We start from the raw sequence: 26,784 nt of genomic DNA on the forward strand, positions 1-26,784 counted from the left end.
AAAACGCTGTTCCTGCGTTTTGGCTTTGCTAGGAAATGTTGGGGCAAGTGCGACACTCAGAGGAGGAAAGAGATCATGCACTTTTTGTTAACATTTTTTTTGTTACCTTTGGCTATTTTTTTTCATTTTCCACTTGATGCTGAGTCAAAGGCACGGTGAGCGCACTTGTTTGGTCTTCAGTGAGCCCCCAGTGCAACTTTAAAACAGAGCTTACTGAGTTTGGCTCTGGGTCCTGCTGTAAACACATCCTTAGCAGGTTTTAGACAATAGAATGTTGTTTCCTCAATTGCTCTTCCTCTGGGGAAGCTTAGCCACAGACTAGATGCAGATTTCCTCCTAGATGTTTCTCAGTCTTGATTCAGTATGTTTTCCGGCACCTGGGGAGAATTTCCTTCCATGAACCAACTGCTCACTTTGGTCTCTCTCCCAGCTCTTCCTGAAAGCTCTGGAGTTGCTGAAACAAACTCCTTCCTGTATTTCCTGTATGTATATTGAAAACAAATGAAACAAACAAACAAACAAACAAACAAACAAAAACAACAAACCAGTTTCTTCCAGGCTTCCTGAATGACCTCTCTCAGCCTTCAAGCACTGCAGCTTAGCTCCTAGTCCTGTGACCCTTAACATTTTTCCTTTTGACCATTAAGCGTGAGTAAACTCATTCCCCAGTGAGGCTGAGCGCCACCTCTGTCAAGGTCCAACTCTTCTTTTGAAACACTCTACAATAAACAGAGTAGAAACAACTGCCTTGACTGCTTTGAAGCATTTAAAGATGTCCCAGGGTCTGTTTTCTGTAGCTGAAGTCTGATCACCTCGGGAGACAACTGGAGCAAACATGCGGTTGGGCCTGTGTTGGAAAGAGGGATGACGGACAGTTGCAGAGATGCACGAGTAGCACGCTTGTGGAGACAGACATAAATGTGAAGCAATGCAGGAACAGCTGGGCAACTGGAACAGGAACAAACAAGTGAAATTTTCTTACATATTGCTCTTGACCATCCCTCCCACCCCTGTTACATACACAGCAGTGAACATCTTTTCTCAGGCCCACTGTACCTGCTCCCTTGTAAACTGTGGTTTGCAGGCTCTGGATAGGTTAAAGGCTTTTGAAAGGGGTTCATTAAATCATCTTGCATGTTGTTCTCAATTAAAAGGTTAATAATATTGCATGTTGAGCTGTCAACATATAACCACATTCTCTTGAACTGAAAGGTCAAGACATACAAATCTACTTTTAGTTATTTTAAGTGTTTCTAAAACAGCTGTTATCATTTCTGAATACTTGGCAGTATTGAAATTGCATGTAATTATGTCTTTAGGGAAGAATCTTCTGCTATTGCCTTTTTAAACTCATTTCCTTGTAAAAATAAATTATTTAAAATCTTTTTATTCCTCAACTCAAGTAATTCTGCAGAGACGATTTGGCAGTATTATTAGATTCAGTTCACAGCCAGGAGGTTCAAGTTTCCCCAGAGAGATCTGGCAACTACAGAAAGGATAAAGTATTTTTCTTTCCCCCTTTTTTCAAAGGCTAATTTGAGGAGCCTCTTGATGTCACTCTCAGAAATTTCTTGGATGATGATCTTGTAGATATCGGCAGAGTCATATACCAATTACATGAACATCCTCTTTCGTATCTGCTATGATCTCATCTGTGTAACTCCTCACATAATCGCTGATGTGAACTCACGCTTAGCATTACTCCAAAGCTTGTTTCATATACATGGTCCTCTACTGTGGAAGGCAATCCCATAGAGAATAAACTGCTGTGGGCCTATGCCTTCCTCCTACCTGTGAAATCCTCTGGTGAGGATTCATTTGCTTGCGGACTGGTGGAAAAAAAAACAGACAAAACCATAGCAGGGAGGAAGGAAGGAAGAAAGGGAGGGAGGAAGGAAAAAATTTTTCAGAGGCCAGGCAAACTGGCATATTGCCTATCCAGTATATGCTTTTATACCTATCTACAGGAAACCCACTGGGGTGTTAACACTGCCAGACAGCTGCTGAGCACAGAAAATTATTTAGAGCTGAGGCAGACTGCCATGGCAGGGAAAGCAATGCAAGAAAAATTCCTCTGTTCAGCTACTTGACTATCAAGGGTAGGGAACCCTTAGGCCCTTCTCTTCTAGCTTGCTTGGCACCTGCTTCTTTCCAATAATTCTGAAAAATGACAAGAAGATAACAGCTTTACAGCTGTGGTGCTCAGGTATTCATCTGCTCTGTGCTCTTTGGGCTAAACTGGTAAAATACAATCCTGTGTAAATTGAAGGATGCTGAGTATGTCTTTAATTTGTAACCCACAGAGGAAAGAGACTGAGATGTTAAACTGGAGTAATAGTTACTATCAGACAATTCCTGTGGAAATTTCATAAGCATGCTTGGTATTCTCTTATTCCCAGTTATATGTATTTTGACAGGGGGCCATAATAATTAATCCTTTAAAAAAATAAAAAAGGAGTATGACACTGCTATTCTCCTTCCATGTGCACACATTCTGATTTCTGAAAACACCAAAACAGAGCACTGTATAATCAATAATTCTTTAAAAAAAAATCAAAAAACAAAACAACAACAAAAAAAACCACAAACCACCACCACCACCAAAAAAAAAACCACGAACAAACTGATCAGTTTGATTTCATTTTTATATTGAAAAATAGCGTATATTCACAGAAAACACAACTTATTTTAGTGACCAAGTATGTAGATATCATACATAACAGTGCTGCAAATGCTCTTCAATTATATTAAAAGCAATGTTCAACATAAAAGTTACCTTCAAACTTAAGAACTACACAGCAGTCTTCTGCATCAAGTAAAAATTATCTTTTGCATACTATTATTTTCTTAAGATTCAGGCAAAGGAAAACTTCTGAATTTATGCAAGCTGCACGTATCTTCATTCTACTGCACATGAGAAAAAGCGTGGAGACAAGAACTGCAATATTCATACCTGCACGCAGAACTTACAGACCCTCTGGGGGAAAACATATTAAATTTCTGCTCAGAAAGAATTCACTTACGTTTTAGAACAAAAAGATCTGTATAAGTTGTCTGTGGATTCATGGAAAAAGCTTAGACAGAACAAGTTGGAAGCTCAAACCACTATTATAAAATGGAGTGAACTGCTGCAGAAATTTACAACATCCACTGTTCAACAGTACTTATTTACAAGGTTGTTATCAAAAAGTCAGTAGCTATGAAAATTTGGTTAATTTCACAAGCCAACCTGCTTTTACAGGTCTTAATCCTATAAACACTGCTATTCTTGTCAACTCACTGTCATATTAAGACCACAGGATCTTTTACATCAAGACTGACTTTATACTAGTGTTTCTGTCCAACTGTAATTAGGAATATCCCCCACTTGATTGCAACTTTGTTAGCTTCAGCACACTAAGTAGGATGTATTTGGTTAAAACAGACTTAATACCTAAATTTAATACATGGTTAGAAAAAAGTTCCTAAGGGACAAACACAGTGATGCAGTTGTTATCTAGAAAAATCTTAAGAGTTTTTGAAGACTTAGCAAACAACAGGACAACTAACATGTTCCATGCTGTTAAATTTAGCAAGAATTATGTCACTTTCTTCACCATCGAATATTTCCCATGTTTCTGCAATTTAGAAAACATGAAGTCATGGGATAATAAGAAACACTCATTTAATGTGTTTCATAGAGACTTCGTTATCATTGTGAATTAAAAGATCTCCAGATCATGAGCATTATCAATTTCTATAATATCTTCAGATTCCATCTTTGCTTCATGGTGTCCGTCCTGTAAATCATCCAGGGAAGCCAGAGCCTCATTTGTATCACTAGCAAAAGTCTCACGAGATGCATCATCGTATTCTTGCAGGTTAAGCCCTTTGATGGCTTTTTTCATCTTCTTTCCTAGAACTTGTATTCTCCTCTTCTTAGCAGCTTTTTTGTTTTCATACTCCTTTTGGTTTTCCAGATAGAATATTTCCTTGAAAGAAGAAAAAAAAAAAGGTTTGGTATATTCATTTTATTAGTGCTTCCTAAAGAGAACATGAAGTAAAGTCCTTTTTATGACTAATACTGCTGAACAATAACTAATATATACATTGTTCAGACTAAAAGTATGAGTAGAGATAGCAATTAAGAAAAATGCCCCATAAATAATTCTATTATATAATTTCTCAGTGATTTCAAACTACCATGTAAGTAATGCTTTAAGTTTTCATTTCAAACATGCAGATAACACAGAACTGGGAGGAGTGGCTGATACGCCAGAGGGTCATGCAGCCATCCAGAGCGATCTTGACAGGCTGAAGAAACGGACTGATAGTGGACTTACGAAGTTCAGCGAGAAGAAAATATCACACCTGCAGAACCCCAGGCACCAGAACATGCTGGGGGCCAACTGGCTGAAAAAAAACAGGTTGGCAGAAAAGGACCTGGGGGTCCTGATGGACACCAAGCTGAACGTAAGCCAGCAACGTGCCCATACCACAAAGAAGGTAACTGTGTCCTGGGCTACGTTAGACAAACATGGCCAGCAGGTGGAGGGAGGTGATCCTTTCCCTTTCCTCAGCGATGGAGAGGCCACGCCTGGAGTGCTGTGCCCAGGTCTGGGCTACCCACTGCAGGAGCCATACAAACATACTGGACAGAGTCCAACAAAGGGCCACTAAGATGTTAGCCTGGAGAAAAGTAGGCTCCAGGGGTCCCATATCTCATTAATATATACAAAAACCTGAAGGAAAAGCGTGAAGAAATCAGACTGAGGTTCTTTTCAGCAGTGCCCAGTGCCAGGACAAGAGGCAACAGGCACAAACTGAAACACAGAAGGTTCCTCCTGAACACTGGCAGATGTTTTTTGACTGTAAGGATGACTGAGTATTGGCATAATTTTCAGTTGGCTGAATTTCTGAAACAATCAGAACCTGTATGGATGTGGTCCTGGGCAACCTCTTGTAGTGGGGCCCTGCTTTGTGCAGGCCACAGGCCTTTGTGTAGGCCTCTGGTGTGGACCAGAGGGCCTACTTCCAGAGGTCTCTTCCAACATACGCCACTCTAAGAAAAATATTTTATGCCAAATTGAAAGAAAATTTTTTAAGGTGACCTGTAGAGAAATCCTGACAGAAAGCTTCTATTACAACTTTAAATGCTTTCTCCCAGAACTGAAATTTGAGGCCAGGAATCATGATTATTACTGCCAAACTTTTGTAAACCCCTGCGTTTAACTCCTACAAAGTATTACTCCTACAGGTTTCCTCCTTATGTTAAGGGGGAAAAGATCATGTAACATAATTAAATACAGCTACATGCCTTTTTTTCCTGTTCATTTTATGAAAAATGGAAGTTGCATAAGGAAAACATTAATGCTTTTTTCACCCCAGGAGTTGCAAGTCAATTGCTAAGGACAAACAAATCTGTGAGAGATCTGCATAGAAGACAACTGGCATGATGACAGTATTACACTTAGTTTTTGCACAGGACTGTGTATCAAATGATGTCGCAGACTATCAGTCAAGTTCATTTAGTAAAAACTGCTGCCTCATTAAACACTTGCCAGTATTAGCAGGAGAGGAATGAGGCACACAATTACTAGGGCACAGAGGAGGGGTAGAAGAGGTGTTTTTTTTTTTTTTTTTGGAAATGAGGTAAAGTGATTAAAGTCGCATCTTTTTGTGACTACTGTAAGCTATGGAAGATTTTTTTTTTTAAACTACAACAGACAATCACATTTATGTTAGTTCATCTCTTTCCCAGTACAAGATACTGGGATGATACGTAGAATGGGCTGTAGCCACCAGCCACCTACAAACAAACGAGTCATTCTTTAAACAAACTTAAATAAATGGCAAATACTGTTCAAGAACAAAGTTGTTTTAATAGCATGAAAAATACCATCTCAGACTATTTCATACTGTAAAAGGAAAGGCAGTAATATTTACAAGCTCACAAAACTAAGGTGGTAAGCACCACAGATGAGGCCAGAGAGCAGTTAAGGCTAGGTTCAGATCACAGTGTGACAGCCCGTACTGCCTGGTGCTACAGCTCGAGCTGTACAGGACAGAAGTATTTTATAAGAGAACATCATTAAACCAGTATAGAATGAGGCAGACGTCCAAAGGGAAAAATACTGTAATGACTAAAATAACCATAGGTAACATTACTGTAAAGCATATACAAAGTAAAGAAAATACAGCATTTAACTCTTCGGACTCTACAGTCTCATTATCCCTAGCAAGTTTTTGTGACTAGCAATACATAAAAGGTGTTCCTTTTGCATTGTGTGAATGTACTTCATCAACTGTTATTTGCTTGTATTTTGAATATGAAAAGCTGGTTTTTTTGGAATATACTTCCTTTGGAATAACAGAATTAAACTTGCGAGAAGTTATGAGAAGGATTCAACTGTAATGTTTCTGGCAGAATACCCCCCCCCAAATTTACTTTGGGCAATCATCACTTGTACTCTTGACAATTTTACCTTGATTTGTTCTTCTTTGACACTGGGTGTATTCTTCAGCAGGTTTAAATAAACACCCCCTGGTGTTCTCCTCCTGGTACCGTTCTTAATAGGGAAAAAGGAAATTAGTGATGACAGGAAACCTAACAAGAACTTGTTGATACAAAAACAGCACAAAAGACATTGCTTTCTACTGAGACAAAATCCAGAAAGTTAAGTTCTGCTGTACTACATGTTATATAACCATGACCCTGGTTCTTTTTCACTTGCGGCTGTTCTAGTCATAAAAAGGTCAACTACAAGGTTGCTACATTTTGACAGGTAATGTATAAGGCTTCAGAAAAATCTGCTTTAGAACATCACACCAAATTGTTCACTTACACTCTGTTTCTGATCTTGGTAGTGAAGACATAAAATGCTAACATATTCTAACTACTCTCACAGCTGTCTGCAATAATGCATGTATTAGGTTAGATATTCAGAATATTCCTAACATAAAAGCATAGTACAAAGTCAAAAATTAATTTCATAAAATTATGTAGAATCTCATGTATTTATCTGCAGAATTTTGCATTTTTGCCTAAGGTGTAAGTTTCTCCCCACAATGCAGTAGTTTTCAGTGGAACAACAGTGGTGTGATGCATCATACTGAAGCATGAACAGACCCAACTTTGAAATCTTTATAAATTATAAATACTAATTATCAGAATATTTTTCAACTACGATTCACAGCATATAAGGTTGAGCTGCTACTCTAATGCCCTAATACCGTATTAAATGACACTTTTCTACTAAATAACAAACACAATCCGAAAGTTCTAACAAGGAGCCTCGATTTTTGTAACTATTCTTGAAACAGCAGATGCCACATACTTCTATCATCCTAGTCGCACAAAATCCCAACCAAGAAAAACAGTATACTAAATCTGCCTTTCAAATGGTATACTCTGATCTGCAGCCAAACAGTCTGTGCCACTAGAAGTTGTGTCCTTTCATCTCCTTTGTAAATACTTATTAAATACTTTAATCCTTCAAGACAATAGACTGCTTTTAATAGAATTCACTAGCTAGAAAGCTTTCTCCCTGACCTGCAATGATTGAATGTAAAAAATATAAACTATACACAAGGCTCTTCCTGCTCCTCCTTCAATTTTTTTTTTCATTTGCCTTATAGACCATTATTTAACAAAAACATGAACAAAAACTTACAGCCTATCCATTACATATAGGATTTTTACTATAATTTGTGACAGAAATCAGTGATTGTTTCTGCTCTCCTGGCGCACAAACTAACAGTCCTACAACAAAGCTAACAGATTCGCTTTTTAAAGTTACTTTTCAAACGTGGTATTAGAAATGCTCAGCATAGTATGCTGACCTCTGATTGCATGCTGATTAACCTAAGTAGGTTAGTGCTGTGAAACAGCTTAAAAAATGAAGCTTTTATTCATGATTTAGAATCCCTTACTCTTAAGTTTGTCAGGGAAACAACCCAAGAGAAGCAGGTAGCACATGTTAACACTGTAAAACATACACTGATCTGAGGACACAAAGTTGGGCAATTTCCAGTTTCATTCATCTCACTGTTTCCTCTAACCCTGCTGGCGGTTACGTTATTATTTACTGCTAAGTGACTTTCATGGCTCAAATGAAAGATCTCCTTCCTGAGAGAAGGCCATAGGTTAATGCATGGCATCTGTGAGAACCTGTTAAATGTGAAGGCTACGCAATAGTATTACTTAAACATTCTGCAAGTAAAAAGCATCCTCCCCAACCTCAAACCCACAATATCACATCCTCCTTACCACTATGAACAGTCCACCATTTTGTTCCACTTCAGCTGTTTCCATGAGCAGTTCAATGGCTTTTCGCTTTCCAATTATTTTCACTACTCGGGCAATTAAATCTTTCTTTGGCTCACAAAGTCTTAGAGAGAGAAAAACAAACAAACACATGTACAGTCAGTAGAATTTCAAGTAAAATCACCCAAAGATCTTCCATAATCACCAACTTATTCCACGGGACGTAAAACTGCGCTAAAATCTGTGTCTACACATTTAGATGTGTTTCAGCGGCTTCTAAAATGTAATTTTATAATATCGAGTTTATAAGCGCTAGTAACTTCTAAAGTATGCATTTTAAATAATTATTTCAATAAAAATGCACTGTTTTCCCTCTGTTGAATTGTGAGAAGTTAAATCATATGAGAAACTGTAAAGCCCTTTTTAAACATCTGAAATTACAGTATAAAAGAAGTGTTACACCAAACTGTAACTTTAAAAGAGTTATGAGCACAAAGTCAGCAAAGAAGACAGATGTTACAGTAAATGTAACATTTAGGCTAGTTAGAAACAGTTAAATCAACAAGTAATAGGAGACAAGAGCAAATGTAAGTCACCCTCTAACATGTGCAACTGAAACAAACCCACATAGTAAAATAACAGGATGTTGACCAACCTATGATCAAATCTATCAAATTATCTACCTAATCTATCAAATGCCAACAGAAAAAAATATCACATTACTACTGAATTAAATTGCCTTTTTTTTTTTTTAGCAACAACATCCTAAGTAAATAAGTTTTCTATTGTGAGTCTGCATGAAAGAGAAGTTTTACACAGCATCAAGTCACTGTGCCAAAATGTGTACTCCTACTGGAAAAAAGCCTAAGCCCACAAATCAAAACCACCTGTCAAGATCAAGAGTTCTTGCTCTAAATTCTCTTTTTTTAAATGACAAATCTAATTATGCACAATCCCAAGCAGTAGGTTTAAACTTTGAGGAGCAACAGATCACAGCAACTACAAAAGTTTCTTGAAAACCATCTCCAGCCCTCAGCGCTCTACGTGACATGACTATGCTACAATTGTCCTAACCATGCAAATGTTTACCAAGCCAGCAACACTTTATGTTGTGCTTAATCTGAATTCAGAGAACGATAAGGCATCAGAAATTGAATTCTTTCTTATATTTTTATAGGATTGAGTTCTAAATTGTGAATTATTGGATGAGAGGAAAAGGTTTCTCAGAGATGCAGACGACTTTAAGATAATCAGGACTCCTTACAGAGGTTTCTGTTACCAGCAGAGGCAGCCTAAAAAGTCATATCTCCACCTAGTGTTCATTCTACTCCTGTACAACCTTCTTCTGGGCACTTTAATGCTACGCAGAGCAACAGGGACTGAGCAAGGTAAGAGGCAAAAATGGCACAAGACTGACAGAAAACCTCTTTCATTTCCATTCATTGTGTGGGCCAGCACAACACAAGGTTATGGATCCAGGCACAGATGGCACAGCACAGCTTAAATAATGGTGCTGTCACCTCTATAAACACAGTTCTACTGACATAGTTCAGTGCAGCTATTCCTATAAATAATTAGAAAAAAAAAAAAGGGCTTCTGCTCTTATTGTCATGAAGCTAAACAGAACAAAGAAAAGTTTGTTAAAAGAGACATGCTCCAAGTTTTCAGATTCACAAATGAGAAGATACTGAGAACTGATAACAGCATTAATCACTGCCTATTTGCTGTATTTCAGCATCTGGCAATACCAAGTATCATATGCCAGAAATCTACAATGATCAACAAACCCAGTTGAGATGTCAATATACAAATCAGAAAGTCCTTTAACTTGTTTCCTAGTTACCAGTTTTGTTCCTTTGCACTGCTGAAAAGAATACAGCAGCTTAAATCAATCTTAAATCACTACTGCCATGTGCCCCCATATTCCCTTGCATCAGTCCAGCCCTGCCAGTGCAAGCTTAAAGGAAACTGAGCAGCAAACTGATTGGGGAAACAACCTTACCTGAAAACTAACCCTTAAAAAAAAAAAACACAATAGGATTTTGAACAGGTTATTTCTCAGACTGTCAGCTCAGTGTACAGTCAGTAAAGAGCAGGACTGTGAAAAGAATTTGATAATGTTGTGCGTGGCTGGAGCTTGATAACCCTAATGCTGGCTGGCATAGATTAGCACAGAACTGCAGCACAGTTTCACAACATAAAAAGAGAGGAGGCTTAATTTCAGTGCTGGTGTCTAGCCCTGGCACAGCCCTTAGTTACAGCAGCAGTGAAACATCTCTGCAGAGAGGGATGTTCGATGCATGTGAAGGAAACTTGTGTCAGAAGCCGTGCTCTCCAAAGCACTACACTATCTAAGTCAACTACAACTTCAAAGATTTATAACTCAGATTTTCATGGTGAAAACAGCATGTGTACATCGGCATCTAACTTTAAATTCTCATTTTTAAATACAGGGTATTTCCTAAAAAAGCTATTGTTAAATCTAAATAGTGAGAAACGGTATTTGTCCTTGCCACTGCTGTCAAATAACACATCATTCCAGTCAACCTCTACCTACCCCTTTCAAAAAAGAAGCAAAAATTTGTACACCATTACTGGATGTTTCTAAAAGACAACAATTATAATACTGTATTTTAATTTCAGGACTTTGGAAATAGCCACAAGGCACTCATGCTTTTTGTATGTTGGTATTACAGGTTTAGCAGCCAGAAAGCTTTTTTTTTTTCTTTTTTTGCCTTTTTTTCCATCAGCATCTCACCCATATTTAAGGCAGATGCATCATTACCCAACTTACCGATAAGCTATTTCATCCGCCACTTTTTCGTCTGAATCTTCTTCTGTTATTTCATACCTTCCTTTATATTTCATTTCTTGTCTTTCACCCAGTCTATCTTTTACAGGCCGCTTCCGTTTGAGAAAGCCTTGTCCATTTTCTTCTTCCGCTGGAGCTGTTTTCTTGTCATCATGCATGTATTCATCCAGTTCTTTATCTAATGTCTCTGCCTCCTTTTGCTGAGCTTCCTTCATCAGCTTCTTAGCCAATAAATAATTGTAAGTCTCAGACTGCCTGCTTCTGTCAATACTACCATCCATTCCTAGAATCCCAAGTTCAGTAGCCACTGCATCCTGATTCTGCTCCTGGAGCACAACACCCCAAATATTGTTGACCTTCTTACCACCTAGAGCAGTTTGTTTTTGGTGGCTCTGGTTAAGTGGAAAAGGCTCAGACTTCGCAGGAGGAAGGTTGAAACATTTCTGTCGTTTTCGTTTCCACAGACAGCTGTCATCATCAGATTCGGAAAAGCTTTCATCACTTGAATCCACACTTTTGGTTGTTCGATAAGGAACGCTTGGTGCACAGGATGAAATGCTGCTCTGGAAAGGTCTGCCTGAATTACTGCCGTCATGTGATTTCTGGAATGAAGAAATAAATATCTGTTAATCCAATAACTTTTGCAAAGAAAAAGAGCTATCAAGTCATGCCAAAAATTTCATTAGTTAGCAGTTATTAATCTTGATTTGTGGCTGTTTGGGCAGTCTTCTATAAGCATGTTATGGACTACAGTTGACGTGAGCATCTTATGAAACTCCTCTGTTTTGAATGCTTCTACAGCATGGTTGCTACAGAAAAAAAAACATTTCAAGAGTCACTGAACTGCTTAACATAACCTTTATTGAATCACATTAAGTAAGATTATTAATAGACTGGCAAAGCTATTACAAATCCCAATTCAGACAATGACAGACACGCACAGTAGTTTTAAAAAAGCAAACCACCAGATCAACTTAGTGAAAGTTTCTGTAACAGTAGAGAAAATAACGTTTTCTCTGGAGTCTGACCTGCCAGAAAGAGATCTGGACTAGTGACCTGTAATGACAATAGTGCTTCTTGGGTCTCCAGTGAGGAGGAAAAGAAAAAAAGAACTATAAATCCACAATGGTTGGACGCTGCTCAGACTTTGAGAATTGAACTGGGTGTGCTGATTCTGATTCACACAGGACAGGACATGAACAGTTAGTGATGGTAACACCTTAGAGAAGAACTCGGTTTTCACAGAACCACAGAACGGCTGAGGTTGGAAGGGACCTCTGGAGATCACCAAGTCCAACCCCCCTGCCAAGCAAGATCACCTAGAGCACATTGTGCAGGATGGCATCCAGGTGGGTTTTGAGTATCTCCAGAAAAGGAGACTCCACAGCTTCTCTGGGCAACCTGTCCCAGTGCTCTGCCACCCTCACAGTAAAGAAGTGCCCCCTCATATTCAGCCGGAAACTCCTGTGCTTCAGTTTTTTCTTCTTTTAAAGCAAGAACATGCTACTGACTCACCATAGCCACTTATAAATTTAGACAAAAGACCCAAAAGGTATTAACATGTTCCACAAACAAGCCCAATTGCTATAATATTCATAAGATAGTAATTCCCCATTTATCTGATAGGTAAATTTAGAACATTGAATCAAATCTGAGTAATCTGTGGAAACACCACAGGCAACATAACCCAGGATTCTTATTCACAACTGGAAGGAAATTTTGGCCATGCTGCCCATGCCATTCTACAACAAGCACTTCCCTTATTGCTAATTCCAGGTTTCCCCTGGCTGATTTCTTATCACAAAGTTACGTACTGTGCTGCGATATTTAGATTTACACTTCTCTTAATCTGAGGTTAAAAAACCCTTACTGCATTCACCACAATTATGGTAACATTTCTTCTCTTCCTATAAGCAGAGAGAGAAGAAAGGCCTTCAACTTGTTTTATATTACAAAATACCTATGTTTCACGTTACTGCATATACCTCGAGCACTAACAACCGCACACCCGCAGGGACACCCGGAGCACCCCACACCTCCCCAGCATTTCGGGGAGCAGCCGAACCTCCACCCGGGGCAGGCCACCAGCTGCTGCCCGCCACCCCCACGTGTGCCCGGGGCGCTTTGTGCCTTTTGTTCCCGACCAGACGCCCCGGGAGCACGGCGGGCTGCCCTCCGCCCAGCTCCCCCAGACCCCGAGGACCACCGGAGCCCAAGGGGGGCTCCCCAAAAACGTCCCCCAGCTGAACGGCCCGGCCCGGCCGCGGCCTGCACCCACACCGGGAGGCGGCGGGGCCGGGAAGGCCGCGCCCGGTGCCCGCCTCGCCGCCCCCTCACCTGCTGCTGGCCCCCCGGGGAGCCGGCTCCGGGCATGTCGGAGTCCGAGTCGGAGAGCTCGCCGTCCTCCACGTCGCCCTCCATCCGCCGCGTCTCCAGCGCCATCCCGACACCGCCGCCGCCACACCGCAGCGCGGCGATGCCCGGGGCGGCGGGGCGGGGACGCGGGGCGCGGGGCACGGCGGGAATGGCGGCGGGGCGGGTGGCGCCGCCATCTTGTGCGCGGCGGGGGGTGCGGGTACCCTGCACATGGAGTCGGGAGGCCGCTGTGGGAGCGGCTGGTGTTGTGCGACCAAACACAGCTACAGTCAGTAAATAAAATATAAACCCTGTGGCTGCCCGGCGGCACCGACCGCAGCCCGCAGCTCCTCAGCGGCAGCAGTAGGGCGGGAAGATGGCCCGCGCTGATCTGCACGGCAGATTCTCGGATTTCTTCAGCTAACGCTGGAGGGAAAGCCCCACAAAAATGCTCAGTATCAATAAAAAGAAACAAATAAAAGAACAATCTAGAAGCGTGGAGAGAGAGGGTGTGTATGTGTGTGTGTGGTGTGTGTGTGTGGTGTGTGTGTGTCAATGAATATAGAGTAATGGCTTGGTTAAGAGACTGATAATCAGAAATATATATTTTTTTATTATTATTATTTTTGTCACTATCACGACAGTCCAATCCATTTAAAATCAGTCAAACTATTAAAAACTCAGTGAAAAGAGCCTCTGGTTGTTTTAGCTCCAATGATTGCGAGGTAGATCTATTCAGCTTATGTCTTCCTTCATAATTAGTATATTATTATATATCACTAAATGTATAGTCCCTCAGCTGTGTACACAAAACGGCGGGATGTGCATGTTCAAGAAGCTTACCATGTTTCTGGGTGGCATTTGAAAATCTCGAGTTAGGCACTGAGGTCCCTCATGCAGTGGAGAGCTAAGAAGAAATCTCATCATTAACACCCGAAGCAAGGAGCCACTCAGACCTAGCTAATGAGAACAATTAAACCAAGAGACTGGCCTTTGCTCTTACCTGACATCTCAGACTAGCATTAGGTGTGTTGCTATTGGCACCATACAGAAAAGTGATGGTTCGATACTGACAAAGAAAGATATGTTATCTACCAGAAATACAATTTTCTATGAGATTTAATACACTATCGATGGTTCCTGCCTATGTATATACTGTGACCTGTCATATTTTGAAGGATGACAAAATCAAAGGCTGCTATTGAATAAATAAAGCACGATACAGATGGTGCCATGCTGTTCTAAATGTAGATAAAGTTCAGATTACCATTAGTTAAGATAGAAGTAGCTGGCACTGTGGGATGTGGTTAATTTTTAGAGCTTCAGAGAATCTTCATAGCACCTTGATGCAGAAAACAGAATCCAGTGGTTACTGTCTGATGGGTGGGTAGTTAGTGTGATGCCCCTTTTTGATACAACAGAAAACTCATGCAAATCAGAAAGAAAATACAATTAACAAAAATATGCACTTCCATATGCATATCCAGCTTCCACAGCGATTAGCAAGATAGGCTATTCTACCTAAACAGTGGTTCAATTTCTGTGCATATACAGATAAATGTTAACTTGTTAAAGATAAGTTATTCTTGAAATATGAAATGAGTTCAAATGTTCAATGAAATATGAATATATGAAATATCTTTCAAACACAAGGATTCCACACAAAAATCCTGTCACACAACAAACAACATATGATGTGGGTCACACAACTCTCAAAGTGCAAAGCCTATCATGAAATGTGTGACACATCCCACCACACAACACAAAAAGCGTGAGCTGTGTCATAAAAGTAGTGCATATCATAAAAATGACAGACTGGAGAAGAATTTCCATGCCTTCCCTGAAATAGCATTATACTTTTTGTTTCAGGTTACACAGGAATTATTTCAGGAAAATGATCCGGCTGAAAACTGGCCTAGCCAGAAAAGATGTTATTCTTCAGCCAGGTCAGTTCCCTGGCTCTCCAGATAGAAGTGACAATGCAGACACAAATAACTGAGAGAAAAGAAAAAAAGCTAAGTCTACCTCTTTTGGCAGCATGTGCATTCGTCCCAGAGGTAATTTCAATAAAGGCAATATAGTAACTCAATTACTGAAGCCCTCCAGGTGGTATTTCCTGCAGGAAAACAAACAAGCAAACAAAACTTCCATTGGATTCCAGCCACAGAGACTTCAAAACGTTTTCACTTGTACCCTTATTCTTGAGCACACAGTACTTGGCCGCAGAGCTTTTTAGTCCTCAGAGCTCTTCTTCTGGCTCCAGTGACAATCTCTGTCCCAGTGATCCAAGATAACCCCAACATTGAACATTCTTGCATGCATTTTGCATACATTTGTTTGTTTATTTTTTTCTCTAAAAACAGCAAATTTGCAGAACACATGTGAACTGTTTAGTTTGTCTAACATCACAATAAACATTATCTTTAAGAATGTGGTCAAGACCAAGTATATCACAAAGACCAAAAAAACTCAAACCCATGCTCTTTACTTTCTATCCTTGACTTTAGCTGACCTTGAGAGAGTACAGATGTCTCTGATCTGAAAATTTATAAACTCCAGTGTATCTTGTTGTTCTTGTCAATGTTCTTCAAATGGTAGAGAATTGTGCAGTTGTGATTCAATGAAACAACAATGAGGTGCTGAAACTTTATTGTTCTTTGCCCTTTAAAAGTACACTGTGTGCAGGAATGAAAAGAAAGAAATATTGGTTCAGTGTATGTGTTTAATAGAAGACAATTTCTTTGACTGTTCTTCTCTGAGACTGCTATCAACCACCAAGAAGGCAATGATTCATAGCAGTGATATTCATGGGATTGCTAATCCAGACTGTGAGACAGCAAATGAATCCACACTAGTGGAACTATGCTGTCTTTTCAAAGTGCTAAGCAAGTAGGACTCTCAAAAGTAAATACATATATATATATATATATATATACAAAAGATTTTAACCATGGGAAAAACTTCAGGAAAATTTAGGGCTATTCCATACAGCTCTTTGCATAACAATATTGCACTCAGCAGTAATGTATTTCTCTAATGCACATGGCTTTATATTCACAACCATTCACATGAGCACTGACTCTGTTTTCATGAGACTAGCTGTTTTAATGAGCATCTCAGTACCCACTGCTTTGTATGTAAAGTTGTGTGCATATCTTTGTCACATGAATCTAGAGTGTTCTAGGCTATTCCAAAGACTGTTGCAATGCAAAGTATATTAGCTCATTCTAACAGCATTCCTGTTGTTATTACCTTCTCAACCATCTATGAAAATTTCTTTACGTCAGTAGCAGGTAGTTTCCTCTCTAAATTTATGAAGTAAAACCAAAATCACTCTATTACAGTATAGCTGTAAGAAATTGCTTTACAATTTCTAAAACACTCATTAATATCATGTCTCACCTTACTGAGTCTAGTATCTATCACTACATAAGGTAGCTTGAAAGCCAGCCTCTCAGATACATGTATATATCACATGTGTGTGCATGTCTGACTTCTGTGCATTTTCAAATGATAAAGAAAACAATCTTTTAAGAATATAGTGGACATGGTGAATTAGCTTTCATCAGTAGTAAATTATTTTGTCTGAAAGCGAGTTCAGTTTACAAAGAGAAAAAAAAAGTGGATTTCTTTCTTTGCTTATTAGCTACATACAGCAGGTGATGTATACTTTAAAACTGTTTCATGGACTCACTGATTTTCCATAGTGGGGCACAGCTTATCAGCAGAACAGCTCTTGGATTTTGTAAATAAAATCTGCAGATAATATACCGAAAACATCTAGAAACGTACATCATCATTCAGATGCATTTTCTAGTGTGTAAGGAATAGTCAACATTCTACTCATCAGCACAAAATTCTCTTTGGCTTTAGCAATGTAAGATTTGCAGACGAAGTGTGGAGCTGGACCCCTTCAGGAACAGCAGAGCAGACAGCTCAGTTGCCTCATGCTCACCTCCATCCAGCTGAGTCTGGACACCCGTGTCACCTTTGTGAGAAATAAAGTCGTGTTTTTGCAACAGAAGGTGTTTTTGCAGTGTAAAATTCCACTAACCTTGCATAGTCAAAAGTGATTGTGCAGGCATGACAGTAGTATAGCGGTAGGGAGTATCTAAGAAGATAAGGAGAAGGTCCCATTGTTCCAAAATAAGGAGGATAGCTAAGAAAAACAGGACGAGCAGTGCAAAATCAGTAAAAACAAAAGTTACGGGCCCTCTAGTCACGAGAGAAGAAGGAAAAAAAAAGGAAAAGGAGAAATTAACGGTTGGTCAAATAAAATTTTACATATATGGTATACAAGTGCGTTGAGAAACCAGTGTAGATAAATGGAGTGGGATGCCTGTGCCAAAAGACACACACACAACTCTACATACAGAGCAGTGGACACTAAGATGATCATTATAATAGTATATTGACATGTACATGACAGTGCTCACATGGGATTCAAAAGCAAATGAAATGTTAGAAAGTACTAGGAGGAGAAAGCAGCACAGAAAGCATAATTTTCACACTGTATAAATCCATGATGCATATACAGTTTACACGTGTGCTGCTTTTTTTCTTCTCAAAATACAGAAGACCAAGAAAAACTATAGTAAAACTCGAGAAACTCTAAAGCATTTAGGAAAGTTAAATCAAAGATGACCATGGAACTACAGTTCACAGAAGCCTGTAGAACAGTGATTGGAATGGAAAAGATGGCTTGAGGATATTTGTTCACTGTCCTGCCTTACAGAAGGAACATGGGACTAGCATGTGTCAGGTTCAAAACAACAAAACGGAGGTGATGGTAATCCATAGCTACACTCAGTCTTTGTCAGAGCGTGCTGTCAATGACAGAGGATTTACATCACTTCAAAAGGGATTAAAAATATAAAATCAGTCAAAAAGCTATATCAATTCAAAGATACCTTTGGCTTGGCATGTATTTGAGGACTGAATCTGAGCATAATCACACACTATGACAAGGATAACTGGGAAGATTTACTTTATCTGTCCTGTGCTTAACCACTTTCAAAGCCAGCTACTCTTCACTATTTTGATGAAAAGTCAGCCTGCTCTAGTATGGCCTTTTGTTTCTTCTCATATGTATGAGTGGGAGGAAGAAGTACTTATGTCTTAAAAGTAGCTATTTAAAATGCTTTAGATTATAATAGATTCAGTTACAAGGGACCTTCAGAGAACATCACGTCCAACTGCCTGGCTGCTTCAGGGCTAACCAAAAGTTAAAGCATGTTATTGAGGGTATTACCCAAATGCCTCTTAAACACTGACAGGCATGGGGCATCAACCACCTTGCTAGAAAGCCTGTTCCAGTGTTTTACAACCCTCAGCAGACTTGCTGCAGATGCATTGTACTCCTGCTCTAGACCATTGATAAAAATGCCGTGCTGTTCCTGCGTGTCCTAGTGACAATGTTAGTGGCCGTCCACCAGCAAGGTGTTCACTACACTCTTTGACCCCTGCCATTCAACACATCTGTGGCATCTAGCAGTGCAGAAAGTCTGTTCCTAGATCCACAGAAAGTTTATTCTGCAGAGCTGAATGCGAAGCACTAGCCTTCTACACCCTCTGTCCAAGTTGAGGCTGTGACCCTGAAGCCTGAGCTGGGCAGGTCACCGGCATCTCAGAGGACCTCAGCAGGGACAGACACTGCTTGTTCAGAAGGCCCCAGCAAAACCAGTGGATGCTTCATGTGGGTGTACGAATCTGAGTGCAAGGTCCAATGATAGAAGTAGTGCTGTGGCTTCTCTGGAGAAAGAAGATAATAGGGCTTTAAACTAGAGTCGAAGGGGGAAGGGCATAAAACCAGGCATGCTGGTGATGAGCTAAGGGATGGTGCACTAGAATCAGAGGAACCGTGGGCTAGTGAGGCCCTTCGGTCGGCTACACAAGGTGCTATGTGTAGGGAGGCGCATTTGAAGTGCTTCTACACAAACACACGCAGTATGAGGAATAAAATGGATGAGCTAGAAGTTTTGGCCCAGTCCTGCAGCTACGACATCATCGGCATAAGCGAAACCTTGTGGGATGAGTCCTGTGGCTGGTGTGTTGCAATAGATGGTTACAGGCTCTTCAAGAGGGACAGGCAGGGTAGGCGAGGTGGCGGGGTGGTGATGTATGTGAAGCATGGGCTGGACTGTGTGGGACTTCAAGTTGGCGATGGCAAAGTTGAGAGCCTCTGGGTAAGGATTAAGGGATGAACAAATAAAGGGGATGTCGTTGTGGGAAACTGTTACAGACCACCTGGCCAGGACGACAACGCCGATGAATTATTCTTTGCAGAACTAAGAGATGCTTCAAGATCAACTCCCCTTGTCCTAATGGGGGATTTCAACTTGCCAGATGTCAACTGGGATCACCACACGGCTGACACAAGCATGTCCAGGAGGTTCATAAAGCACCTAGATGATAACTTCTTGGTGCAGGTGCTAAGGGAGCCAACAAGGAAAGGTGCCCTCCTAGACCTGTTGCTGGAGAACAGAGAGGGTCTTGTGGGAGACGTGACAATTGGCAGCCGTCTCGGTAGTAGTGACCATGAAGTGGTTGAGTTTAGAATTTATGGTGACAGAAGGAAAACTGCCACCAAAACTTCAGCCCTGGATATGGGGAAAGCAGACTTCAGGCTGCTCAGGGAACTAGTCAGCAAGGTCCCCTGGGAAACTGCTTTTGAAGGCATTGGCGTCCATCAGTGCTGGTCAATCTTTAAGCCCTGCCTCCTAAAAGCACACAAGATCAGGTGATTCCAAAATATCAGAAGTCAGGCAAGCAGGGCAGAAGGCCAGCCTGGCTGACCAGGGATCTTCTACTGGAGCTTAGGCGAGAAAAGAAAGTGTATGGCTGCTGGAAGGAGGGTCAGGTGACGAGGAAGGAATACAGGGATGCTGTTCGTGTTTGTAGGGAGAAAATTTGTATGGCCAAAGGCCAACTAGAGTTGAAGCTGGCCATGTCTGTGGGAGACAATAACAAAGTTTTTTTTAGATATGTGAACAGAAAAAGGAGAACCAAAGAAAACATAGGTCCGCTACTAGATGGGGAGGGTCACCTCACAGACAAGGACACAGGCAAAGCAGAGACGTTTAATGCCTTCTTTGCCTCTGTCTTCAACGCCGATGATGGGCTTCAGGACCCCTGGTGCCCTGAGGTGGAGGACCATGATGGTGGGAATGACAGACTCCCAACCGACCCTGAAAGTGTGTGGGATCTGCTGCTCCACCTGGATCCATACAAGTCCATGGGTCCGGATGGGATTCATCCCAGGGTGCTTAGAGAGCTGGCTGACATCATCGTGGGACCTCTCTCAATTATTTTTCAATGATCTTGGGAATCTGGAGAGGTCCCAGTTGAGTGGAAGCTGGCAAATGTTGTGCCAATTTTCAAGAAGGGTAAGAAAGAAGACCCTAGCAATTACAGGCCTGTCAGTCTCACGTCAGTGCCTGGTAAAATTATGGAGAGGATGATCCTTGAAGTTATTGAAGCGCACCTGGGGGACAATGCAGTCATTGGTCCCAGCCAATATGGGTTCATGAGGGGTAGGTCCTGCCTAACAAATTTGATTTCTTTTTATGATAAGATCACCCATCTAGTCGACGAAGGGAAACCAGCTGATGTGATATTTTTGGATTTCAGCAAAGCTTTTGACACAGTTTCCCATGGGATCCTACTGGACAAAATGTCCAGCATACAGCTAAACAAAAACATCGTACGATGGGTGAGCAATTCGCTGGTGGGCAGGGCTCAAAGGGTTGTGGTAAATGGGGCCACATCAGGCTGGCGGATGGTCACTAGTGGGGTCCCTCAAGGCTCCATTTTAGGGCCAGTCCTCTTCAGTGTTTTTATAAATGATTTAGACGTAGGACTAGAAGGTGTTTTGAGCAAATTTGCTGACGACACCAAACTTGGAGGAGTTGTGGACTCGGATGAGGGTGGAAAGGCCTTGCAGAGAGATCTGGACAGATTGGAGAGCTGGGTGGTCACCAACCACAAGAAGTTTAACAAAAGCAAGTGCCAGGTCCTGCACCTGGGACGGGGCAACCCTGGCTATATGTACAGACTGGGCGATGAGACGCTGGAGAGCAGCCCCGCAGAGAGGGATCTGGGGGTCGTGGTTGACAGCAAGTTGAATATGAGCCAGCAGTGTGCCCTGGCAGCCAGGAGGGCCAACCGTACCCTGGGGTGCATCAAGCACAGCATCGCTAGTCGGTCGAGGGAAGTGATTGTCCCGCTCTGCTCTGCCCTGGTGCGGCCTCACCTCGAGTGCTGTGTGCAGTTCTGGGCACCACAGTACAAGAAGGATATTAAACTGTTGGAGAGTGTCCAGAAGAGGGTGACGAAGATGATGAAGGGCCTAGAGGGGAAGACATATGAGTAGCAGCTGAGGTCACTTGGCCTGTTCAGCCTGGAGGAGGCTGAGGGGGGACCTCATCGCAGTCTACAACTTCCTCACGAGGGGGAGTGGAGGGGCAGGTGACCTATTCTCCGTTATCACCAGTGACAGGACCCACAGGAATGGTGTTAAGCTGAGGCAGGGGAAGTTTAGGCTAGACATCAGGAAGAGGTTCCTCACTGAAAGGGTGGTTGCACACTGGAACAGGCTCCCCAGTGAAGTAGTCACTGCACCAAGCCTGTCTGAATTTAAGAAGAGATTGGACCGTGCACTTAGTCACATGGTCTAAATGTTTGGGCAGACCTGTGCAGTGCCAGGAGTTGGACTTGGTGATCCTTATGGGTCCCTTCCAACTCGGGATATTCTATGATTCTGTGATTCTGTGATTCTATGTGCTGCTTCTTTAACACAGTACCTGTTCAGTGCAAGTTGCAAGAGTTTGCTTCCCTGCCGTGCACTGTTCTGTAAGGGTTTCTGCTGAAGGACAAAATGTAATCTCAAAGCTTGAAGTGGGGAAAAGTGACACCCTTGTAGAGGGCTATCATCATTCTAAATCAGTATAGTAATTAATAACAAGCAGAAGACCCCAAGTATGTGTACGTTGCTTTTTGTGGCATTAACCATGAGCAGAAGAAAAACATGCTTTCTGAAAAGTGCGTGCTTTTGATAGCTTAATTTAAAGCCATGAGGAGGTATGGTGTAGAGGAAGTGCTGTGCAGTAGCTGAAGGATGGAAAGTTTGGGTGAGCTGCAGAGGTATCAATTACATATTTTGCAGATAACACAAAACAGGGGGTGTGTGGCAGATATTCTAAAGGGTTGTGCTGCCATCCAGAGGGATCTTGACAGGCTGGTGAGATGGGCTGACAGGAACCACATGAAGTTCCTGTTAGAGGAGAAGGGCAAACAAGAGATGTGAAGTCCTGCACCTGGGCAGACACAAGTAGATGCTGGACCTTGCAATAGACCTTGAATTAAAGATATTTTACTTCATGAAACTTTCTGTTCATATTTGGAGACTGAAGTAGAGACTAAATGGAAGGAAAACTTTGGCATGATCGTCAAAAAAGCAGTAAGATCTTCATCCCGTGTTATCTCTTTGCAATCCCTACTGGATGCCTCATGAAATTCAACAAGGGGAATTGCAAAGTCCTGCATCTGGGAAGGAAACAACGCATGGCAGGGGCCAGCACATGCTGGGGGCAACCCAGCTGGAAGGCAGCACAGAAGAGAAGGATGTAGGGGTCCTGGTGGACACCAAGAGTGACATGAGGCAGCAGTGTGCCCTTGCCACAAAGAAGGATAATGGGCTGCATTAGGCAAAATATTGCCAGCCAGTGGGAGGAGATGATCCTTCTCCTCTCCTCAGCACTGGACCTGGAGATAACCTTAGGGATCATCCAACACATGAGGAAGCAGTAGGCGTAGCTGCAGTAAAGTGGGGAGAAAGCAGCAGTGGTGGGGATAGCAACATCAAGACATTGGTAGCAATGCAGAGACTTTTCCTGTACGTTTCTTGCCTTTATTCATTCAGTGCCTGATAATTAGATTCATACTACTGATGAGAGCCTACAGGTACCCCTAGGGGGCTGGTGCTTGCCCCAGCAGCTGGCCTGCCCCTGGTCTGCCTGCTCCTAGGGCACTGCCTTAGTGTCACTGGTGCAGTGTCCTCTTGGGGGGCAACAGAGAGTTGTGGGAGGCAGAGGCCCTCCTTCTGGGGGCTTTCCGCCCCCCCCCCACCACCACTGTGTGAGTGGTCTCTGCCCTGTCCAGCAGTGTAGGGACTGGCCATAGGACTGGCCACAGCCTCCTCTGGCTCTTTCCAGGGCACTTCGTCCCCAAGAACGGGAAAAGGGACAGAAGAGGGGTGGCTGAGACCCCCATGAGAAGCAGTAGAGGAGGTGCTGGGGAGCTCCTCTGCATTGTCTCTGGCAGAGCTGGTGGCGAGGAACAGGGCAGGAGTAGGAGACTCTCCCAAGGACACAGCAGGTCCAGGGGAAGCTGCAGGGCTGCCTTCCTGTCCCATGGCAGCACAGAAGTCCTCTAGGCTCAGCAAATGGCAGTCCTCTTGAATGCATTGGTGCCCAAAGTCAATAAGTGGGTGAACAAACATTGCTGTGTGACTTTTCAGAAGGAGCCCCAGCAGCCTGATCAAGACATTTTATTGCAGCCTGAAGGTGCTCAGACTGGACATCATGAGGTCTTCCACCACATCCGCTTGGGAATTCTCAGCCCCAAGATGTAGCTGCAGTTTGTGGTGCAGCCAAAGCAGCAGGGAATGGAGCAAAGCTGGGTAGTCTTGGAAGAGTGATGCCCAGATGTGGGGTTGGAGGCCACACAGAGGAACACTGGGCAATGATCCCACAGCCAAAGGCTGGGATGCTGAAGGGTGAGGGGGGCTGTGTGCAGCTGGGCTTCCAGGAGCTCTCTTTGCATGGTTGTGTGCAGTGGTGCAAGTGCTGGTGCAGGCTACGGCAAGTGTTGCATATGAGGATGTTCACTGTGATGTCCCTGACTGGCAGACAGTGATGTTTGCAAGTGATGGATTGTGACTGTGTGGTCATCGCTGCTGATATGCAGGTGCATAGTCTCACTGTACCAGCTTGTGCCCGCACTCCAGCTAAGCGTGGTTTGCAGGTCTGCAGTGAGGAGCAAGGGTTGCCTTGGTACTAACGTTGTGCTGTGGGAGTTGCTGGAGCAGCTCTCAGGGCCTTTCCCCAGAGCCAGCAGAGCTTCTCCCACGGCCCTGCCTGGTTCAGGCAGCCAGGGCACCCGGGAAGTGATCTTGGAAGAGCAGAGGTGAGCGCTGTGGGGACACATCCCCCTGGTCAGTTGTAAGGATTTCTTCCTTGAGGGACCTGGACAATTCTTCCACCACTCCCCAGCTCAGCCCATGACCTTGTCCTCCCCTCCCTTTCTAGTGTGAAACCAGCTGCTGCAGCGCCAGCAGGAGGGAGCAGCTTGTGATCCCACCTCTGCCCAACCCTTCAGAGCCCAGGGGGAGCATGGCCACAGCGCTGGATAAGCGTTGCCCAATCTGTCTAGACACGTGGAGTGATGCTGGCTATGTACTGCCGTGTCTCCACCAATTTTGTTTTGAATGCATCCAGCGCTGGGCGGAGAGGAAGCCCAAGTGCCCCCTTTGCAAGGGGAGAGTGACCTCCGTTGTGCACTCAGTGCAGGCGGACAATGACTTTGAAGAACTGACCATCAGACCACCTGTGGAGGCCTTCGTCATCATCCGCCATAGAAGGAGAGCTCCTGGAGGCCCAGCCACATGCAGCCCCCCTGCCTCCCTGCAGCATCTCGGTCATTGACTGCAGGATCTGTGCCCAGCTCTTCTGTGGGTGCTGTTCAGGCCAGCACCTGGGCATCGCTCTTCCGAGACTACCCAGCTTTGCTCCAGTCTCTGCTGCCCTGGCTGCGCGGGGAGCTGAGGCAGTTCTTTGGGCAAGAAAGCTGGGAAGCAGCTGCAGCGGAGGGTGTCATCATGTCCAGTCTGTGCCTCATTGGCTTGGATGAGAATGCCCTGATCTGGCTGCTGCGGCTGTCTCTGAGATGGCACACAGTGATATTTGTGCAGAAGCTTGTTGACATCATTGTGCACCGCTGCAGCAGGGAGGCCTGACGTCTGCTGGGCCTCCCAGACTCCAGCTCTGCCTCTGCAGGGACAACTCTTGCCCCTGACCTGTCCTCCCCTCGCATCCCCGTTGGATCCAATGCAGAAGAGCTTCCCAGCAGCTCCACAGCTGCCCTGCATAGGGGTCCCAGCTACTTTCCCCCCACCCCTGTTCCCTCCCATCTCGGGGGAGGGGGAGCAGCTGCAGGAGGAGTGTGGCGAGGCTGCAGAAGGCCCAACCGCTCCCGCCCAGGGCATGCATCGCTCATGTGGGGGGCTTTGGTGCCCCCAGCAGAGGAGGGCTGGCAGGTGCCCTCATAAGCAAGCTCATAGATGACACTAGGAGGGTGCCCCGGGATCTGGCAATAGCAGGACCATGCCAGCAGCTGGGGCACTCTGCAGTCACCAAGGAGATGGGGGGGGGGGGGGGGGGGGGGGGCACTTTCTTTAGTATTCCAGACCTAATGATCAGATAATAAAATAAAGGCATGAAAACTAATGAAAACTACAAAAAAGTCTCCTAAAATGCTGAGATGAGTGACCCGGAGATGTAGAATGCCCATACTTGAAGACATTCAAAACTCACACGGACAGCTCTCTGAGCAAGCTTTTCTAGGCTTGATATTGTAAAAGTTGGTCGAAAAAACTCAGTTCGGAGTTTTAGAAAGTAGGCATTCTTTAATTGTGGTGCCAGATGGACAGGGGATCGCCCCACCTATAGTGCGTGCTGAATTGTCCAAGCTACAGGGGTTATAAACAACCAACACACACATATCCTTTACATTCCCGGGAGATTATCAACATATCCATAACATTTCCCATAACTTGTTAAAAACATGCAAATGTCCCTGAATGTATTGGTGGTCTTCTGAGGGTCTCTGGTGGTTGTTGGTGGTCTTCCTCACTATGTTCACTGCTTGTTCTCGTGCGTGCTGAGTGCATCCTGCTCTTCCTTACCTTGCCGTCCCCTCTCAGCCATACACACTGAACCAGATCACCTGCACACCCACAGACGTGAGTACCTCACCACCTGGTCACAGGCACGTTCTCCAGGACTGGGTTATCTTCCCCCTCTATGTCCTTACAGATCAGGCTGGATAATTACTGAGGTAGCACCAGAGACACAAAGTTTCCAGCCTGCCCTCCCTCTGACCAAGCACAAAACACCCCAATTTCAGTTGCGATATTCTGTAACGAGGAGAACCCAGACACAAAACTCTTCAGATTTGGTCCTGTTGCACCACACAGATCACCACATGCCCTCCCACACCCCAGCACCCACCCCAACATGGGTTAATTGCGGCCCACCCAGGAGGGCAGGGCGAGGCATTTAACGGAGGGAGGGGCATTTAAGAGGGGGAGGCTGAT

General features: G+C 43.4%; 1 protein-coding gene across 2 annotated transcripts; it reads right to left on the reverse strand.

Annotated features, from left to right (window-relative positions):
• Positions 1-2,627: 2,627 nt before the first annotated feature.
• Positions 2,628-14,351, reverse strand: PHAX (phosphorylated adaptor for RNA export). 2 transcript variants are annotated; one of them, XM_080573923.1, is made up of 5 exons: positions 14,256-14,351; positions 11,040-11,659; positions 8,249-8,369; positions 6,465-6,548; positions 2,628-3,971 (listed from the first exon to the last, which is right to left on the reverse strand). In XM_080573923.1, the coding sequence occupies exons 1-5, from the start codon at positions 14,337-14,339 to the stop codon at positions 3,702-3,704; spliced, it is 1,179 nt and encodes a 392-aa protein (XP_080430049.1). In that variant the 5' UTR covers positions 14,340-14,351; the 3' UTR covers positions 2,628-3,701. The 2 variants fall into 2 exon arrangements, with proteins under 2 accessions (XP_080430049.1, XP_080430048.1); XM_080573922.1 differs by lacking the exon at positions 14,256-14,351 and adding an exon at positions 13,395-13,566.
• Between the last annotated feature and the right edge of the window lie 12,433 nt (positions 14,352-26,784).

This window comes from Anser brachyrhynchus (assembly GCF_964034855.1).
Source record: "Anser brachyrhynchus genome assembly, chromosome: Z".
Classification (NCBI taxonomy): domain Eukaryota; kingdom Metazoa; phylum Chordata; class Aves; order Anseriformes; family Anatidae; genus Anser; species Anser brachyrhynchus.

What these genes read in the sequence shown, in the direction of transcription:
- PHAX (XM_080573922.1), bottom strand. Translation starts at nt 13,499, where the DNA reads ATGGCGCTGGAGACGCGGCGGATGGAGGGCGACGTGGAGGACGGCGAG. An exon ending in GCGGATGAAATAGCTTATCG is followed by an intron (nt 8,370 to 11,039) that starts GTAAGTTGGGTA and finishes TCTCTCTCTAAG; the next exon opens with ACTTTGTGAGCCAAAGAAAG. An exon ending in ATGGTGGACTGTTCATAGTG is followed by an intron (nt 6,549 to 8,248) that starts GTAAGGAGGATG and finishes TTCCCTATTAAG; the next exon opens with AACGGTACCAGGAGGAGAAC.